This window comes from Hylaeus anthracinus, unplaced genomic scaffold (genome assembly GCF_026225885.1).
Source record: "Hylaeus anthracinus isolate JK02 unplaced genomic scaffold, UHH_iyHylAnth1.0_haploid 2, whole genome shotgun sequence".
In the NCBI taxonomy this organism is placed as follows: domain Eukaryota; kingdom Metazoa; phylum Arthropoda; class Insecta; order Hymenoptera; family Colletidae; genus Hylaeus; species Hylaeus anthracinus.
The window spans coordinates 5,339,323-5,360,868 of NW_026534838.1; the positions used below are offsets into that span (position 1 = coordinate 5,339,323).

Here is a 21,546-nt window from a genome sequence, read left to right on the forward strand (position 1 = left end):
ACATACATACATACATACATACATACATACATACATACATACATACAAATATACATATATATAAGTTCATGCCTATTTTTAAGAAAAAGGCATATTTGAATTTTGATGTATATTTATTGAATTATGTATGTACCATTTTGTTCCACAACCTTTTCACCTCTTAAGGAATGTACACATTTTATTTGTTTCCAGCCATTCTGATATATTCAGACCTGTATCGCCTACTAAAAATCGCCATGGACTTTCCAGGCAGCCCAATATAATTCCAGGGGTATCGCGATGAATGTAATACTCAGCTAGCAGGTGATTAATATTTATCCTCTTCTCGATGTCGTTATGCTAAAATCAAGAGAAAGATCAGGGTGGTATTTACGTGGAGATGAAATTCAAAGTTCATGGTGGTTCCGGGGCGGGAATTACGGCGAACGTGGTATATCCGTGACGGAGGTGTACAGAAACGTAGGATATAGGCGAGCACAGATCAATACTTTCCTTCTGCTATGGCCCCCTCTTCTCCCCCTTCCATCTTCCCTCTGTCTCTCACCCCTTACCGTGCTCACCCTCCGCTAGCAATCCCTCTTTCTCTCTCGCAACCCTCAAATTTGCCCACCGCCCTTCCTTGTCTCGTCATCCCGGGAGAGTCGCATCGCCTCCTCTCCCTTCCGCCCTGTCATTCTTCACGCTCGGCGCTCGTTTTCACCCAGAGGATCATGCATGCACGTATTTCCACTCTTTAACCCTTCGACCAGTGGGTTTTCCTAGTGCTAGAAAAATCTCGAACTTACAATGACATCCCCGACGCATAAAAAAGAAAACTACCGTGTAGCAACGCGTCCAACTATCGACGTTAACAAATTAATGGCGGCTGTTACATTGATTGAGAATTAAAAGCATACATTTGCGTTCGTAGCACGGTAAAGGCATGACGTAAATACACGTTTGTACTGGCCAAAGAGTTAACACGGCATGCCTACTCGATTAACATGCCCACGCGGCGACGAATTTATGAAAAGGAGCTCCTTGGGATGAATGCCAGGCGGCTGTCGTTGGTCTCTCTTTGCTCGCTTTATTCTGCTTCATTGGTTAGTCTTCCTCGATCCTCGGGAGCGTAAAACGCGATTTCTGGCCGCTCCTCGCCATAATCTACCTCAAAACCGTTTTCCCGGGCAGAGATTGGCAAAAGCCTCATCTGGATAAACATTTCAAATAACGAATGAGAAGACGGGGCGAAAACAAGCTCTTCGGTCCATTATTTGTTCAATAATATACATCACATTCAAAATCCTTACGAATACAGCAGATAAATCGTTAAACGTTGCTTCTGGTCATCCATTATTCGAGTGAAATTTTGTCCAATCTCTGTCTTCCAAGTTTGTCTACTTTGCCAACGTACAGATTCATAAATCAAACGAGCCATGAACTTGTCGGTGCTGTCGAAAAAAATGATACGACCCACGAGCATCTCACTCGAACGTAATGTATTCTTCAAACGCGACTTCGAGAGAGAAAGAGAGGAATTGAACGAAACTTACGCACGAGGTAGATTTTGTTCACGCAAATGTCAAGCGTTTGCTAGCTTCATAGTTTAATTTGCTAGCTAGATCGAGAAACGCTCGCTGTGTAAAATATTTCTACCGAGAATCTCGGAGAGCGAGATGCGAGAAACGATGAGATTTGATGGTTCCCCTTCTACAGCGTCGATATTCCCCACTACGAGCTGCTTTCGCCAGGAGCGAGTAAAAATTGTCTACGGGCCGAAATTACAATGGACAATGTATTGCGTAATGAACGATGAAAACGCCTACGAAAGCACGACACCGGTTTACAGGGATCGAAAAGAATCGCAGGTCGAAACCGTATTTCGTCGGCTGGATAGATCGGTCTGTCTGGTCGATCGGCCAGAATGATTTCTCTCTGGTTTCAAGGCCAAATGCCACGAGCAGAGCACGCGTTACTACGTGTCTAAGAAGTAACCCGGCAGCGATTGGTAAGTATCGTGCCGTGTCTATGCGTCACACGCGTCGGTGAAGGACCGACTTGCCTGATTATCTGCCGAGGGCCCCCCTAAAGTAGCGAACAGCACGCCTAGCAACGGCGTTGACCAGCTTTCCGACGAAACGAGACTTCCAAAATGACCAAACGGTTTCTCCTAGCTCCGCGACCAATCTTTTCGTACGGATCTAAAGAGTTCTCGGAACGTGACAATATCCAGCAGCGCGGTGACAGAAGCTACGAGCAAGCCCAACCCTTTAAATAAAGTAACACCGGTTAGAAACCGGCGATTCGATTCACGCCACCGTTGCAGATTAGTCGTAGTTGACGTTTCCGCGACTTTTGACAGATCCAATGAGAACCCGATCGCAGTTTAAGGTTCTCGGTTCTCAGAGGAGCTCGGAATTATATCCAGCGAAATCGCGAATGCTAGAGGATCGCGATCCACGAGGACGGCGGTCTACCTCCTTTCTCTTTGTGACCGTGCACCTCTGTCTGTCCGATTTCGTGGATTTCATTTTGGCGCAGGCCGGGTCCTTTCCCGGAAAATATCCACTCACCGTCATAGCGCTCCGCCTGCTCCGCCAATTTCGCTTTGTAAACGTTGTCCTCCCGTTCCGACATCTTGGATGCTCGTGGATTTCACGGGTAGACGAAGGGTTTCAGGGAAATCGCACGAAATACTCGTTTCACTGAAATACGTACACCTCGTCGTACAGCCACTCGCAAGCTCACTGACCAAGATGGCGGCGCCCGCCAACAATCGAAAGCAGTTCCCAGTTTCGCGCAGCCTCTGCAGACACTCCACTCGCCATGCGCTACCCGGCGTGTATTACTACGCGTGACGTCATCCGTCGTTACCGACGCTACGCGCATGTCGGTTAAATTCGCCGAATATCCGGTAACGGAGCTGAAAAAATTTCATTTGAAATTGAAATAAGAAATAACGTTACACTCATTCGACCGCAATAATTATATCGAACCGAATTTAATATCGGCTTTCTAGTAATAGCCACTCTATCATATTTACGGAATTTCTGTTATCGAATACAACAGAGAAGTATTCGTACAAATTCGCCCTTCCCGGTTTTTTTTACATTTCTCGATTATTTCAGGCTTTTGCAAATCTATAAATATAACAAAAGAATTAGCAACGTTATTGCAGAATACTCCTGATAGTGGTTCAAAGCTTGTCAAATGTTTCGCTTCTAATAGTCGAAACTTCGTTTCTAACCAAAAAGTAGATTAAACAAAATATTAATTTTATAAAATTTGATGAGCATGCGGTGGGAAATTCGTCTCATTGTCAGCTTGTAGCCAATTAAATTATTATCCTTTTTAGATAGTCGGATTGCATAACTATAGAAAATATACAATAACAAGTACTTTGTACAAATTTTTAATGGCAACGATAAACACGTTCTAATTTGGGGAAATTTGATACGTGAACAAAATATCTATCGATCGATTACTTCATTGTACTCAACAAAATTCTAGTATTTTCAAAATTATAATGTGCAAGGTAGTCATACAATGAAAATAAAGTTGAAATAATACTTCAATACCGCTAAGTTTCAAAGTGTCCAAGAAAACTGTGGCAACGAAAACAGCGTATCTAACGCCTCGTGTCGCTGATTACGATAAATAACGAATGTTAGAATATATTTCGCTTGGACGTCATAAAATCGATGACGCACAATGGCTCGTCGGAACATGGAACTAGAAACACGGAACTAAACACGATGAAACAAAAATACTTTGACAAAATAATTCGTTACTTACGACAAAATGTTTCATCGACGCTCGAATCAAAGGACGTTTAATGGCGAGAATTTTCGTGCTTACAGGAGATTGATTTGACTCGTCTAGTATCGGAAAAGAACTAAGGAACAGTTAGAGTAGAACTTCGCGCACGTGGTATATGAAATCAAACTAAATAAAAGTTCCAGGCTTAGTTTCGCAACGCGTGAAATAATAATTGAAGATTTTCAACGACGATAAGTAAGTGGATCGATCGTTGGGTAATAATAAGTATTTCACGGTAAACGTTACCCGTTCAAGATCTTTTTTTTTTAATTTGTTACAATAAATCAATACAATTTGTTCGATGGAACAAAAGGCTACGGTTATTTATCGTATAAATAATTGCACCATTTGTGCGACCAACGGGTGTTACATAGGAGATGCCGAAAGGCAATCATGTGAATGCTACAAAGATATTTTCGTTTTCTTTTTTCATTTTTTTGTAGCGAAGCATTTGTATTTTATCGTTCCACACGAATAGCTAATGTACAAGCACTATATAATCCAAACGTTTGTTCTATTCGCCTTATCGTAGTTTCTTTAAATTATTTTATTTTTATAGTTAATTTGTATTTATATGTATACAGATATATCCGATTATTATCAACTATTAAAATTATAATACAGCCAAATACTTAATCGTAACAATCATTGTAAACACTGTTTGCAAGCTAGATGTTCCGTTCAATATCGTCCTACACAGAGTGGAATTATATAATTGTCAATATACAAACATTATGAACAGAACAACTGTACGATGTGCTCATAAGAGGGATATACAATGGGTTTTATTAATTATCATATGTACATATACGGGCATACATGCATACATACATACATACATACATACGTACGTACGCAAAATCATTCGCGCTCAATTGCGCGCTTTGTACCTGTGTATGAATGTGTGCGTGTCTACATACTGTAGTTTGGAAAAGGATTTAGTTTGTAATGACTGGTTTTCTTCGAGTTCTCAAGTGTTCTTCGAAAAGAACAACTTTTTACAATTTATGAGCTCTCCGGTGTGACATTAAATTCTCTTTACACTCTTCTTACATTAACATCGATTATACTTTGTAACATTAGCTCGACGGAGTGTATTAGTAATTAGGCTAGTATAGGCAACCAGCCTAAATTCGTGGAACATTCAGTGTCTACATCTGCACGGAAAATCGCAAAAATTTTGAAGCGTGCCCCATTACCACCAGTTTCTTCTTTCTCACATATGGACGCTACGGTACGCCCGGCTGTCGTTATAGATATATAGATCATCGAGTATGTTGAAACAATTGCCTCAACGCACAGAACTCTCCTCGTTGTTACAAACGCTTTATCCACAGGAACATTTTCTTCATAGCGGTTACAGATTGTCGCATCAGCGTAACGAATGCCGCCTCTTATCCAATCGTTTTCGTGTAAAGGCTAAGACGTGGCAGTCGAGTGAACAGTCTGGCCGCAACACACGTGTAAAATGACCAATGTGAAAAAACGCGTCGTCTACTGTATCTATTTTAAAATAATTCAATAAGGCTTTTAGACACATACAACGCGGTTACTTCTTATTTTACTGACGTACTCAACAATACTATTACAAAATTTTCCTATAGTTTTTCTTCAATCATTTAAATATCCCCAGCATCGCATCAAGCATCGAAAATACATTTTTAATAGTCTATGTAAGTACTTTCCGCGATGGATACGTAATAGCCATTATGTCGGACAGCTATGGCAATTTCTCAGAGTTGGTGTTTACGATCGATCTCGTTAGAACTTACAATCAGTACCGTTTCTATAAAAAGATTCGGTACATCTAAATTCGTTTGGAAACAAATTATGAATACTGCATTAGCATTAAGTGGATTCTCGTGATTGACTTGAACTCCCCAGTTAATTGTAGTTTTGATCAACATCGATGTTTCTGTCATAAAAATCATTGATTTTATTGCTATTTGAATTTGAAACCGAAGTAACAGAAACTCCTGCAGCTTATTTGGTTATTAATAGTATCTGGATTTCTTTGTGAATGTATTATTAAATATGTTCAGCCTAGCGGCAGAGCCTAATGACATGTACAGAAAATTTTTTAAATCTATACAAAAATTGTATGCAAAAGCATTAGTCGAGCCATGTGGACTGAATATAATAATGTTCTGATTGTTTAGAAAAAATGGGCGAATGAGAGGGATGCAGTGGTAATATAGACAGAAGGATGTGTAGAACAATAGGGGCAATGATATACTACAAAACGTTCGTCTTATGTGTCAGAATGCCAACATTGAACAGTTCATTGGAAGAAGGTACTGACTAAACCATGTCCCCTAACAGCCCCACTATCACGTCGGCATATTTTAGAAGCAATGATCTCCGAAAGTGATTTCTAATATCGACTATCTTCACTTTAAATGAATCCAAACATTTTTGCACTGTATATTGGCGGTCACATTATTAATTGATATATTTATATAATAAGCTAAAATATGCTCGGGCACCGTGACCAATCACCTTTACTCTTACACTCCCAATATTCGCCACCATATACGTAGCATACACTGTCTGTGTACGGATCCTGCTCTTTTTTGAACCATAACGGTTCGTAAGCTTCGTATGGTAAACCTAATATTAATTAAAATCTTTAGTGGTCTTCTTTTTAATGATACTATTATCAAAAATATTTATTAATACCTTGAGCAGCTGCTTTCTCGGCTTCGTGTTCTCGTGCGCGTCGGACAGCTCTCTGTTTTTCCTCTAATCGAAGTTTTTCCGCGTTCGCTTCATCCCATTGCCCATTTTCCATTAATCTTTGATCAGGCCTAAATCTAGAATCTGTCGGAGCTACTCCCTCTTCAGGTTCATTAAGTTGACACGCTAGTTCCGTGAAGTTGTAAAACTTTTCCGAGTCTTCACTGTGAACACAGATAAAGATAACTTCAATGTTAATATCATAATCTAATAAAATATGCAAAAAGAAAAAATTCATTTTATTAAATACTCACGGCGGCATACGACGTTTCCAAGCGAGTATATAAGGCCCTGTTTTATACACTTGATTGTCCAGTGTTCCAGACGTACTAATCACAGGAGCAATTTCTATTTTTGTGTCCCATGTACCTTGTACTACCCACTTTACTTCGTTATTTGAATTCATGACTACTCCCTTCACTTTACGCTGACTATCCCTCGAGAAGTACGAATACGGTGTGTACTTCAAATGGCACTTTATACCTTCTTTATGATTCACAATGTCTGTGTCGCCACTTTGATCAACCCATAATTTTCCTACTATAATATTGTGTACAGTGGTCGTGACTTTTCGCCATGTGTAATGCTGCATACCACCCTCCATTTCAAGGTGAGCAGTTCCTAATGGTATTACCTGTGTTGACACGCAAACAGTTACACGCGTATTCGATCGGATTAAATTAATGAATAATAAAAGGGAAATGTTACAATTCATAAAACTTACTTGGAGATATTTTCCACGGAATTTAGATGCCATGGTAAATTCTTGCCAACAACGCCACTTTCGCCCCTCGCAATGCTGTGCTAACATCGGTGGATGATGCGATACTTGCTCTGAAATTGCTCGCCATCCTAAATCATCGCAACGATCACATTCATACGTTTCGCCTAATAAAGGATTGAAAGGTTTGCCAGTTCTGGAAGCGGTTGTGGAATAGCTGGATATAGTAAATGCAGCCACATAAGCCATTTGCTCAAAGCTATCTGTACATTCTGCTGCCCTGTTTAAATTGAATCAAATACAATTTTCCTTTTCCCAATTAAATTCCATACATAACATTTCAATAACGATCAATATTAAATATACCTGTCAAGAATATCTGCATATTCGTAATCTTCCGTAAGCCGCTGAAGCATGCTCAGCGGCTCCGAAAAATTGACGGGCATTGGAATTTTTGATAAATCTTTACCGATACAATTTTTCATAATGCTCCATAAATTTAACGGATAATTTGGTTTTTCAGGTACTCTAGTCCTTCTCTTCCTTTTAGAACCTGTCACCCCGGGGCTGCAACTGCTGCCATTATTGGTTTGCCAAGTTGACTGTTGCAAAACATTGAAGAGGAACATGTTATCAAAGATTGCTTTTAATCTGTTTATTAATTTTTACAAGTACCAAATTAACATTATCAACCCTTAGGTTTGAAGCTCATACAGTTATCTCTAAATAATCTTCATGAAGTTTCAGGAAGACCTAAATCCAAAAGCTGAAAAAGTTGATGTAGTGCTTGTAAAGAGTAGTAAAAAATTAATGAACTACTTTTTCAAATCCATAAACACGAGGTCATATTATTATTATGAAAGAACATACTTTTGGTACGAGTAAACTCAGGATGTACAGGGAGAATCACCAGAGACCATGCAACTTTCTTTGTAGCATTAAAACTAACAGACATAATTCAAGTGTCAGTCATAGATGACTCATCCTGTATAGACACCCTTTGTTTGGTGATCAAAGGATTTGCAGTATTTGCAGTATTTACTTACATTGTCCAGATTGTCGGTATTATCAACACTGTTGGGAGTTTGTACTACTGTAGAATCGGTCACAATAAGAAAGGAGTTAGTACCGGCATTATCTGATAGTGGCAGAGGTGTCTGATCTCCTTCTGAACTTGAACCATCGTCGCTACCTTGAGAGTCTGTTCGTTCTCTAGAATTGCCCGTTGCAGGAATACTTAACGTGAAAGTGTCCGACTCTTGTGCATCATAAAATTCTACATTATCTTCTTCGTCTTCCGATGGAGAAGTCGTAGCTGCCGTATCTGCAACAACAACAACAACAACAACATCATTAGCTATTTCAGCCTTGTAGTTAATTTAATCAGAAACTGAACACACACATACGTGCACGCGTATCAAGTAAACGAGATTAAGGCTGACCAATGGTACAGTTATTTAATTACAACCTTGCAACAAACTTTAAATTTCAAAATGGAGAAAACCTTCACGTGCCGTGAGTCAGTTTAGTCGTTAAGATTAACGATAAAACGCGAAAACACGATGTACAAACAGCACAGGCATTATCAATACCGTTATGCAATGAAAAATATATATTTCGCGCCAATAAGAGAATATAACACGACGAGACGAAACGGTAGCCAAAGTTGCCTATTCAAGCACCGAATTAATCGAATTTATTATTGCACTTTGCTTCCTTATAGGCACAGTGTTCGTTTAATCCTGCCCCCTTTTTATCGTCATTCACATCGCTCCTCTTTCTAACCGATTAATTCGTGGCGATGACAGCTGCTGCCATTAAATCGTGCTCGTCCTTTACCCCCAATCTCGGTCCACACCTGCAGTGCCAGTCGAAAATTAACGAGCAACGAAATCGCCGATGATCCTCGTGCACAAACGAAAACTAGTTACACGGAACAACATATACCGCGCATCAGGCCATGTGTCGTGTTCCGAGATCGGTACGTCTGCCCTCATACATTAGGACATTGCTAAAACTTTACTGAAGCTGCGGACCGTTATGATTTGACGACAAAATTCCTCCCCTTCGTCCCGTTTCGCTAGCGGTTTAGCATCTCCACGAGTCCTCTCTCAAGTGCAATCATCGGAAACATCGATGGTCAAATCGAAATTTATCACATCGAATTTAACGCGGTAGAGCCACGGAATAGAATCGTGTCAATAAAAACTCGCACGAAACAGCAGTTTGCAAGGCCATCTGAGCCTGATTAACCGCCAAGCTTGGGAGAATGGCAGCACATCCGTGCGCATATATGTATGCATCTACTATATAGAAGTGTGAGCGTGTACGTATATACAGCTTCCGATATACATCCGGAATATGCTGCATATATAGTCGACTTTGCATGCATAGATCACGAGCTATTGTCAAGTACAACAACGTCCGAATTAAGCAGAGCTTCGTGACTGCTATCTGGTTAGAGAGCGGCAAAGCACGGAATGGCGCAAAAATTCAAACCCATGTGCTTTGGGAAAGCGTATAAAGCAAAGTTGGATACATTTTTATCTCTTATAAAATGTCATTCGTTATCCAATTAACGTTCTTCTTCGAATGATGAAGAGGGGCAAGTGCATATTTATTCATTCGGTAAAAAGATAAACAGTAAAATGCGACAAACACCACACAAATGACACTTAATATATTCAACAAGATACACACCTCAAACACGTGCGTGCATTTAGTTTTCTTTTTGACGTAACGAATAAATATCTCATTGTCTTCGTTATTCGATGAAAAGGTTACTTGAGCAACGACTAACAATTTTTCGAATAAATCATTCAAATAACACCTAACTCAGATATAAAGTAAGTCGTGTGAAACAGAGTGAGCACCATTCGTGTAATAAATACAACAACCCATCATCCAGGAATTTTGCGAACCAACTGGCAGGACGCATACGCGATATTTCGCGTACATTCTCTATAAGAAGTGGGTCACTGTTACAGAGTTAGACTTCTATGGGCACAAACAGTATCGTTTCGTGAATAATTTATAGAGTAAAAGCTCAGCACAGCGTGAATAATGGAGGAGTATTAGGTTGGTAAGAAATTAATGTCGGTTTTTGAACTTTCGAACTTTGACGCCCGGTTTTTGGGATAACAGTTCACTTTATTCTATTTGCGTTCCAATATCATCTTACAGTGCAGATGTCGCGCTGCATGCTGATAGGTGTTCTTTTGTTTTTACTGTTAATTTGTGCTCACTTCAAGTTATTTACTTTGCAATGGATACTAAGCAAGTCAACTGGGTCATAAAGCTACAACTGCGACTCGTAATATCAACGATGCATATGGAGAAGATACCGTAAATGAATGCACGGTACAGCAAAAAATTTGGTTCAAAAAATTTCGGAGTGGAGATGAAAGCCTCGAAGATGAAGATGGTCGCGGACGCCCTTCTCTCATCGACGACCATTTGAAGGCACTGGTTGAAGCTGATCCACGAACAACGGTTCGACAACTTGCATAGGAGTTGGGTGTAAGCCATCCAACAGTTATTGACCACCTGAGACAGCTAGGAAAGTCAAAGAAGCTCGAAAAATGGGTGCCGCATGAGTTAAGCGTAGACCAAAGACCGACATCATTTTCTTACCAACCTAATATTTAATTACTTATTTCTTTAACGTTATTGTAGATGAAAGCGTGTAGTTGCATCGAAACATTAATTGCGGTACTACTTGTATTAAGGGAGAAAAGAATGTTTTAAATTAAATTACGCGAAGGTCTGTGCCCCCCTGCTGGAACCGCCGAGGGAATTGCATGCTGTGCAGCCTCTTCCAGGTGGGAGTGCTGCCTCGCCAGTTGTTCAACCATTTTCTCTATCCGCACCTTCTGATCCCGCTCGTGCTGCAGCATCTTCTTCCACTTGGGCTCTTGCTGCTGCGCTAGCTGCAAATACTCATTGCTCTTCTGAAATCACAATTTGTCCTATTTTCTACGCGACCATTATACCTTCGTCGACAATCTGCAAGATTAGTATGCTGCAATGCGTATATTACTCGTAATACATGACAATGTGCAATAAATTGTAAAAAAAATTGTGCAAAGAAGAGATGCATAGAGTTCATCCGCATCGAGCATGTTTATGAATGGACCACAATCCCATTCATGCAGAATACAATTACTCGATTGCTTTGCTGTTTATAAGAGGATTAGTAGTTTAATCGAATTTAATATTTAAATTATGTTTAGCTGATCTGCCGTAGTAAAACGAGATTATGTAAATATAATTTGTTATAGTTATGAACGAATAGCATTAACAACTGATTTATTCGATTATAATTGTTTAGGATTCAGTTCAGTGACAAATCACTGCATTGTTTGATCTAGTGAAGGTATCAATTATATCTCATTCGCTAAACACTTTCAGCTGTATATTGCTATTAACGATGGTCTTTCAACTTACATTAACCATAGCACCGGCAGCGATGCGAAAGAGCGTGGCTCGTTCGCTGACTGTCTTTATTTTTGCCGCTAATTCTGGCGATGGAGATTCGAGCGATTCGAGGTCGTTTAAAGCACGTTGAAGCATAATCCCTTTGCTGTTTATCAAGTCGTTGCAGGCCTGCAAGTCTTCTAAACGTTGAGACAGGTCCTTTATCACCGATACTTGCTCTGGCTTCTGACTGTCGTTATCCTGGAACTCCTCCTCCTCTTCTTCTAGAACAAATTTCACTTTACATAACGAACCTGTCTTAATGCCATCCGCCACATTATGTTAAAGATATTTTTTAAAATGTACAATACATTATAATTATTAATGTTACAACGTGTAAACCCTGAACAATGACCAATAACGCAAGTATGATTAAATCTTGCATGAATTCTGATTATAAAACGAATAATTAAATGAACCAAGAACATCTGTTGTGAGTCATGAATTATAGGTCGATGTAGATAAAACGAGATTAGCGGAATACATCGTGTAATGACGGTTTTGCGTTAAATATATTGTAGATTTGAGTCCATTTAAAATAACCTTAACAGTGCTAAACAAAGAAATGAAATAGCTGACTAATTAAGATAAACATATATGTAACTCTACTTAAGATAGACCGCGTTTCCCTTCTATGTGTTGCGCAAATCACAATGACTTCCTTTCGTGTTATCTTTTATCGATACACTCCATTTTCACGGCAATTGAAACAATAAAGCATACAAATTTTTCATTGCCACGAGAAAAGATAAATATACTAGGAAGAATTTTTATCGTAGAAATCGAAATAACAAGCAGCCATTATTAACTATTTCTTGATTGCTGCTGACACAGTACTATTATATCTGTTAACGAGTTAAATTGTTGACGCAGCGATGTGTCTTTTTTCATACAATTTACGTAGGAATATAGATAAGAATAATACGTAGGAATATAGAAAAGAATAATGAATCATACGCGATTCGATAACAAAGAAATTGTGACCTATGATTGAAAATATTTTAAATTATTGTCGTATTACATAAATCACCGATTCGTCGACGACTGCGTGAAAAAATGTACTGACTCTCAATGACGAATGTCTTATAAGAGTTGCTTTAGACAATTGCCTTTAATGCTATACTGTACAGTCTACCAAGTGTTAATAGGTTCATCGCCGAAGGTAATAATTGATTCTCATCGAGAATTCGCACCCATTGCGATATAAAGAGAGAAAGAATCGGGCATACGTTCTCTGGACCAGAGTTGGGTATTCCTTAGTGAAAGATATGAACAACTGTCTTGATCTAGGACTACAACTTAAAATTGTTTTCCTATTGGAATAGAGTTACAAGCATGATTTTTGTGGTAGTATACAATTGTTTACAGGCAATATCATCATTCGTTCAGGTACCACTTTACATAGATATTCCCAACTCTGTTATAGTCTACAGCTCCATCGCACTTCTTGTTTGAGATCTATCGATTGAATTGGTTTGAATTGGTCTATCAATTGAGTTGACCAAGCTATATATGAACTTCCCCTTGAATTACTTGCAAGCAAACTCGCTATTCGCTCGAGTGTTTACTTATTACTACTTCGAGATCGATAGGCCCAACTTTCATCCGGTTCGGAACTGTAACTGGCAGCATTCTGTTTCTTAGAATTCCGCTTGGTCAATTGAAGCGATTATGCTGATTCCTTCTCTCTCTCTCTCTCTTTCTAATACTAATGCTGAAACGATTGGTTCCAATAAAGGCAAATGAAAAAGTATCATGATTTTATCATACAGACCAGATTCCATGACTTGAATAGCCTTGGCCTTCGCTAACTCGAGAGCCGTGACCCACTGTTGACGTTCTACCTCCGTCGCCGCCTTGATGTGGAAGGTTTGCGTACCACCGTTACTCACAACAAATGTGCAAGCGTCCACGGTGTGTATTAAGGCCCCGTGCAAGGATATCGTGCCACGGCACGTGTGTGACATCTCCGCAGGATTTCTAAACAGAGAAATTGAAAGTCGACAGTTCCGTGGACAGATTCTTCAGCTATTGGAAAACCGTATGACACAGAGAAAGACAGACGTGAGTTTGCAATAAGTCGCTTGCTACGTTCGCAAGCCGGAGGTTTATCCAAGCCAAAGAAACAGCTTCCGATTCGCCCAGAGAATAATGTACACACATGTGACCGCGAAAGAGAGCAATTGGCACTTGAATAAGATCGTCGGTGATTCTATGATGCATCCTGGATATCAGAGGTGGAGAAAATGTTGTTCGAATAATGGACGACGAATAAAATCAACCTGTGTTTATTCATGATCACTATTCGATCAGCATAATCATCATCGATGTCAGAAGTTGGCCCTTGTAGATTTCATAGAATCACCGAACGAAAGAATACCTTCATCGTGACATACATATAGGATGTAAATAAACTATAACTGAAAACTTCAGGGATCGATCTCACTCGATTCTTAAGCAAACAAGTCTAAAACTAAACCGTGTCGCAATACTTTGATTAGAAAATCATTCATGTTTGTTTCTGTTTAATACTATTAAAGTTGGATCAAATTTAATAAGCCGTTCGAGGTCACCAGTATGTAACAGAGGGGTAAAAAGCGCAAACATACAAGCGTACCCTCTGAGGCTTGATCAGTCGGAGGGAGCAGAGCGTATAGACGAGAGATAGAGCAGTGGAGGGGACAGCCAAACGACACATGAAGTTAACTGGCTCGATGACCTTGAGCGGCCAATTGACTTTGATCCAACTCAGGCCCGGAAAGTGCGTTCATCGAGACCGAAAACGGATAAAATTTTGTTCTAATAATAAATGAAAATATCGGCCAACACCGATCGAGACTTTTTTCTTTCTTTCGATCGTGTCAATCCCTGAAACTCGTGTTTACAGTTTCGTTGCATCCTGTATATGGTAACGATCAAACGAATACGATAGTCTGCTTTAATCTGTGACACCGTGGTGTATATGCATTAGGGCGGAGGAAATGAAATGCAAATATTAGTGGAATCGATTACTCTTTTAAGCAGTCCCATTACCATTATTATTCGACACGTCACCGTTCCTACACGATTATACATAATATTGCGATCGCTCTTTAAAAGGTGCAATCGTTGAGGAAACATGGCTCTTTTCTTTCTTGTCGCGGGAGAAAATAAATGTTCGTCCTCGCGAATTAACAAGGACGAAAGATTCTTCTAATTAATCGTAATTGGTAGATGATGTACAAGATATAAAGAAAAGAAAAAGAAAAAAAGAAATAGAAACAATGCTCGAGAGTCTGCCTTGCGATCGAGAAAAGGGGACAGATTATAGCTCGCGGATGCATGCACTCCGAGGGTCGATGGAATTAAATCTAGCACGCAAGGGATCGAGAATTTCGTACTCTGCGAATGGAAACAATTCATGGTCATGCTAACGCGTTCAGAAATTATTATTGCATATTGTTCTCCAACTAGCGACAGTCTATTTCACGATACTATAATGTTCGGCAAGTACTTTTCGATGCGTTTCCTTGATGAGATGTATGTATGTGTGTATTTAAATTTCAAATACGACCGGTTGCAGAAATTCACGGGGATCTCTTGGAGGGCAGGTGTGAAACATAGTAATAAACATAAACGGTGCAAATAAACCACACATCGACGAGGATACGGAACGGTTTGTCGAAGTTGCAAATTAACGAGAACGGATGGAAAGCGTGAACATGTTTTATCTGCTGTTTCATTGCTCTAAAAAAAATAGTGCGAACATTGGAGATCGATTCTCCATTAATCGGTAATTAAAAAAAAAATTGAAAGGGATTAATAGGAGCGTTATTATTCGTATTAGGTTGTCCCAAAAGTTTCTTTCGCTTTATTAATAAGAAATACATGCACAATAGTTTATGTTTTATGTTACATTACTGAATTGTGCACGATTCATTTTGCTCCATTGCTGTTACAACATGAATATCTATGAAATTAGATTGTCTATTTGTATAAACACGACCACAGAAAATAATTGTGTGCAACTCGCGAAAGAAACTTTCGGGACAACCTAATACGTTATCGTTACAGCGAACGCTCCTGTTTAATTATTCCTTTCATTTTTTTTTTAAACATTCTATTGTTACTCGAGTAAACATCTATCTATGCACGACGAGAACAAGATTGAATGAAAACGGCTTTAACACAATATTATAATAAATACAATAATCAGTGTTTTCCAAAGCGTGAAACTCTTCCTATTGATACATTAAAAGTATACTTTCAAAGTTTGGAAATCACTGACATAGATTGTATCGGACAAAATCATCGTGCAACGCATCTCAGAAGGTCTAACGTTGTGCTTTTACCAGCTTCCATTAACATACAATTCATTTCTTCTGCGTTTCAATGAAGTAGTATTGAATTTTCTTTAAATTTTGGGCTGTCTGGAAAGTCCATGGCGATTTTTAGTAGGCGATACAGGTCTGAATATATCAGAATAGCTGAAAACAAATAAAATGTGTACATTCCTTAAGAAGTGGAAAGGTTGTGGAACAAAATGGTACATATATAATTCAATAAATATACATCAAAATTCAAATATGCCTTTTTCTTAAAAATAGGCATGAACTTTCCGGACAACCCAATAGATCCTCCAAAATGAAATTCTACATCGTTATGGCATTCCCAACCGGCGAGTAAAAGCTTCATTCACCGAAGACCTTCAGGATACCTCCTGTACGCAACTGAAACTAACGACAAACTCAAGCAGTGTTCGATATTACGCGCAGCACGAATATACGCGCGCACGTACACATAGATACATAAATAATATAAGATTTTACGTGTTCTTCCTTCTCTTCGGCGAAACTGAGATTTAATTAAGAAAACAATTCGTGAAGTGGGTGAGGGAGGGTACCGTTCATAAATATTAGAAATACAATACCGACGGCGAGGTAAAAGATGTACAGGAAGCAATTAAAATTATTAGGAACATTGACGATATTGTACTAATGACGTAGCTTTAACGTTTATGCATATATATTTATATATAAATAATTATATATATATATATAAATATAATATGGTAGGCAAGGACTATGTAAGTGAAACGAGAATGAAACTCCAACATCGTCTTTGTCTGTTTAATTACAAGTTCGATTCAAAGAAGAGTCAGGATATTTCGGTTTTTTTTTTGTTTTCGAGAATTTTACTTACTCGGAGGCTCTGCCAGCCTTCCGCTTGCGTCGTGTTGATATCTTTGGCCCCCCTGTTGGTTCAGCCCTAAACAATCCATAAAACAAATAGACCCCGTTCACATTGTGTAATACTGTAGCGAAGCGATAGTTTACTTTTGTCGAAAGAAAAAAGTTTCTTTCTCATTCTTCTGCCTCGCCCTACGCGGATTCTCCTGAGGCTGCATTTGCCATCAGATAGGATATTAAATATTCTTTGTGCATTTTTTTGTTAAACTGTTGCTCTACCACGCTATCTCTCTCTTCGAACAGCAAACGGTGCAAACCACCGCGATCGTGCGTTGCGTGTACACATTTTTGTGCGAGAAGCCTTCACGACGTCCACGTTTCAAGTGAAACTCAACATTCGCAGAACATTCAATAATTTTTCATGACTTATATTTATATATATTTTTCCTTTTTTTGCGATTTTGAAAAGCATTGCAAACTCAAATCACACAACTGTGCCAAGCGGAAAATCAAAAAGAAGATCGTGGCAATTGCGTGTTGTCAGGGAACGCGGATGTTCTAAATATAAAGAAACGGAATAGAGGAATTTCCTCGCGTATATAACCACACGTATCCGTCGAAGCGAAGAGCGCCTGTATCCGCGATCGATAACTAAGATCGAGATTTCCTTTCCGCGTGAATAGACGACAGAGATGTGCAAAATTCGAATAACGAATAAAGCGTAAACAACTTTTGATCTGTTGTACACGATCGAGCTGTTTTACATCGATTAACAGTTATTATACAGAGTTTCCATTCGTATCAAATTCTGCCCATCTCTGATGATCGAAAACTGTATCGTACTCTTCTGTAACTCTTCTGTAACAAAGTATAACGAGGCTAATGTTAATAAATAATCCAACGTAAAAGTCTCACACCATGTTTAAAAAGAATAGAAGGCAAATATGCAATAAATTTTCTCTGATGCGTGTGACAAATGTAAGCCAGCTTTTGTATGTACAAAAATATCCTGCCTTTGCTATAGATCGGTGTTATTAAATATTTTACAATATCTCAACACGAATTTAATTGCTAGAACTAAAATGAAGAAGTGTGAAAAATGTAGACATGAGTCTCGGATGAAACTAGAATTAGATTCCGTTAAGAATACTTGGATAAACCGTATTGATAGTAGTATACGTGACAGAGCCTGCATTGGCTGTTTATATACATGCATTTTCAAACTGTTAAATATTTAGTACAACACTTTTGTTTATTATGCTTTTGGCACAAATTGTTTACAGCACTGATAGAATCTTAAGCATGATTTTACACTATATTGGATACACAATACAAACTGTGAATGTTTCCTTAAATACAAAACTTATATGGTATATCACAGAGAAATGTATATATAGATTTGCATCAGCACTGTTCACTGTACTTATTACTTGAATTAATAAACAAACAACTTATGAAATTTATGGTATGCAAAGAAAAGTGAGAACATAAAGAAACTGAACTCTACGCCTAAACAGGTATAATTGATGTAACATACATAAATAAAATACATTTCCACAACAAATACACTTCTACTGATTTCGATGTTCATAAAAAGTGACTGTTATCATTGACATTGCTACGTACCCATCTACCAGACGGGCAGTAAAGATTAATGCACAGTTTAGTATTGTTTCTTTCCAAATTTCTTTTCAATATTATATAAAACTAATATGAAAGTATTCTATGATATGCGTCGAAAACAAGAATTTGGACGAGACTTCAAAAAAAGGAACAACTCTGTATCGTGTCCAATCAAGTAACTCTCGTAATGATTGTTATTGTTGTACCGTTGCACAAAAAAAAAAAAAAAACAGCAGGATTACGGGATAAAAACTGCCGCAAAGTGATTCTCGGATTATTACGAGAACTAGTCGCATCAGTTTCTAGCATGACTTTATACGGCGGCTATAAATTGAAGTAATTAAAAACGTAGCGTACTGACACGTAGGAAACTACCTGTAATACGACAGTAGGCCATTTGACAGGACGAACCATCTTCGTTGGTAACCTTTTAAATAATTAGTCCATTTAAATAGCCAGCCTTTCATCTCCTGTGTACCGTGCTGAGCCTTCGGGTCTCCCATTTTACAATACGTTGCGTGTTCACACGCGTTTCTCCTGAAATTACAATGCACTCCAATATCTGCGTACACATCACCCGTGTCGTACGGCCACCATTTTGATATTTTTCTGGGCCCACGGACTTGTTCGTTCTCGGATCGAAATACAACTTATACACACTGTTTGTCAGTTCTTAATGCACCAGCGGCGATACCAACGGACTCGAAACCGCGCGTCTTAAAAACACGATATTCGAAAAACGATATGGATCCTCCTTTCGCACGGCGTGATAACCCGCCACGTTCTTCTGTGACGGCGCCTAACCTTTATTACCGAGTCACCTATACACGGTGTCGCAAAATATGCAGACATGAACGAGAAAAAAAAATTAGATAAAAAAAATGTTGAATCAAATTTTTTGCACGCGATCCTCGTCTTCGGGAAAATCGATATCGAAAAGACGTTGCGGCACGCGCACGCTCTATTAACGAACTTCAAAGTCTGAACTTCGCTTATCTTTGACGTATCTACACGCAAACTTCCACATTAACGTTGTTCTGGGAATTTAATTTATTGCTAATATATTGTTTTTTTAATTATAAATTAATACTATATTAAATGCAAATGTGTTTCGTCAAATCAGTTTTGTTTACATCCATAGGTGACTTACGTATTTTTAAAGTCGTTTATCGAAATTTGCAAAAAATCAAGCCATGTCTTTTTAATAAAAATTAACTGTCAACTTATATTCCATGTTTTGGTACACCCTGTATAGTGCTCATACTTGGCTATATACACCAACACGTATAAATTTGATTACGGGTAATCTGTGATTTTGCAGATTTCTCAACGTTTTTATTGTCCCGTTTTCTTCTCGATCATCGCGCAAGGAACAACTTCGATTGAAAATAACGTGGAAGTGAACAATAATCGATAACGTCGGATCCTTGTGCGAACAGTTTCGTGATTTAAAATTTTGACAAAACTTTTTGAACGCTTGACATATGCTGAATTTTTTTGGTTTTCATTGGTCGTTCGAGTTCCAAGGAACAAAAATATGAATTTCTAAAAAGATGTACGTTTTCGTGAAAACAAATGAAATCGCGAAATTTTGCTGTCATACTCGATGGTTTTCTATTGATTTAACACAAAAGTAGCGTTATCTGCACGTGCTATAATTCTACTCAGACAATGTGACCGCGAAACACACGATAAATTTAATGTCATTATTAAAAACTAATGTGGACGGATTTATCACGCCGCGGGAAGATTAGCAAAATTATTACGTACTTCTTGAAACGAGCACGCCAACGAGAATATACTCGTTCTGTCATTTGGTAAAATTTTTGTACGATCTGCACAGATGAATCGTTCCGCTCGACGGATATGTCATGAAGAAAAAGCACTCGCCACACTCTTCGATTAGATGCTTGATACTGACCATTATCTTCAAACCGAACCAAGCTCTTAATTTATCTGAGCAGATCGCACAACGTAGGAACTATGTACTCGAGTGTCTCTTTATTCTACTGTACAAAGAATATGTTACGAATTTCGATGTATTAATAGTTATGTAGTCAGATCACGTGCTTATAATATATCTGTACGAAGCCCAGAAACATGAATATCAAGATTAGCTACGTGTATTTGTCGTTTGATTAGGATAATTTAATATCCCTTATTTCGATAGGATTTAGTAAAGGAAGGTATGAGAAAGGTGGACTTCGTCGTTAGACTACTTTATCGATTACTGGCCAATGAATTCCAACGTTATCGACATGGTTTTAAGTCTGTATTCGCAGTATCAAAGTTGGAATTATACGAATCAAACGTTTCTTTTAATAAATTAAAAAATATTAATGTACCTCTGATGTAATACATTCATATTAATACATTCAAGGTTATACTTGAGTGATAAGAGTTTGTCCCTAAGTCAAGGCGGGTCTCATTCGTTCAGGGGCCTATAATTTACCGACTTTTGTGGTTAAATTGAATGTGATTCCTAGAATCTTCGTCCTTAAATATAGAGTACGCTGCAAGACGACTATTTTTTTTATGAAGTCGGTATATCAGTTTAAAAAATCAAGCTCTATTGACTCTATTCTATTCGATCGGCAGTCTAAGAGAGAATGACAAACGAGAGCGTATAAGTTTTTTATTTGTATGCGCCACCACCACTGCGCGCGCACAAGGGAAGAAAGAAGCGATCGAGGGCGATTGTTCTTTTTTTTATCCTTAAATATCGTTTAATTTTATGTATTTTTATTCCATTTATTCGCATGCTTTTGTCTATTTGTTTATATTTACTTATTCTGCGAATAAGTAGGTATATTATCCCAAGTAATGGTGATTGAACAAAACGATCAAGTCGATAACGTTGTTATTCCCTATGGCATTATCGACGAAGTGATCTAACATTATTCCCTATCTTTTTATAACCTCCTTGAGTCTTATAGCAAAAAATAATAAATAAATGTCATTTCTCTTAATTACCATGCAAAATAGGACGTGTCGCAATCAATGTAATCGATCCAAAATGAGCAT

General features: G+C 38.4%; 2 protein-coding genes across 9 annotated transcripts in view; both read right to left on the reverse strand.

The window, feature by feature from the left end:
• The window catches only part of LOC128893079 (14-3-3 protein epsilon), an 11,960-nt gene extending 9,151 nt beyond the window's left edge, over positions 1–2,809 (reverse strand). For 2 of the 3 annotated variants that reach the window (XM_054153849.1, XM_054153848.1), the window contains exon 1: positions 2,553–2,809. In XM_054153849.1, the coding sequence (XP_054009824.1) occupies positions 2,553–2,616 (64 nt within the window). In that variant the 5' untranslated portion in view covers positions 2,617–2,809. The remainder of the gene's footprint in view (positions 1–2,552) is intronic. The other variant, XM_054153847.1, reaches the window with a different exon arrangement.
• Positions 2,810–4,040: 1,231 nt separating this feature from the next.
• LOC128893063 (oxysterol-binding protein 1) lies at positions 4,041–21,511 on the reverse strand. 6 transcript variants are annotated; one of them, XM_054153811.1, is made up of 12 exons: positions 21,496–21,511; positions 18,898–19,059; positions 16,913–16,978; positions 13,506–13,711; positions 11,702–11,955; positions 11,013–11,205; positions 8,302–8,579; positions 7,622–7,857; positions 7,259–7,535; positions 6,789–7,168; positions 6,478–6,698; positions 4,041–6,408 (listed from the first exon to the last, which is right to left on the reverse strand). In XM_054153811.1, exons 2-12 carry the CDS (start codon positions 19,023–19,025, stop codon positions 6,266–6,268), a joined length of 2,382 nt encoding a protein of 793 aa, XP_054009786.1. In that variant the 5' UTR covers positions 19,026–19,059; positions 21,496–21,511; the 3' UTR covers positions 4,041–6,265. The 6 variants fall into 6 exon arrangements, with proteins under 6 accessions (XP_054009786.1, XP_054009787.1, XP_054009783.1 ...); XM_054153812.1 differs by lacking the exon at positions 21,496–21,511 and adding an exon at positions 20,444–20,614; XM_054153808.1 differs by lacking the exon at positions 21,496–21,511 and adding an exon at positions 20,293–20,437 and having other exon boundaries at positions 11,702–11,952.
• Positions 21,512–21,546: the final 35 nt, after the last annotated feature.

Excerpts from the sequence above, each read along its gene's own strand:
- LOC128893063 (XM_054153807.1), bottom strand. The coding sequence starts at position 20,336 with ATGACAGAACGAGTATATTCTCGTTGGCGTGCTCGTTTCAAGAA. Across the intron at positions 11,956-13,505 it reads TATTCAAGTCATGGAATCTG|AAGAAGAGGAGGAGGAGTTC; the intron begins GTCTGTATGATA and ends AATTTGTTCTAG. Across the intron at positions 7,169-7,258 it reads TCCGTGGAAAATATCTCCAA|GTAATACCATTAGGAACTGC; the intron begins GTAAGTTTTATG and ends GTGTCAACACAG.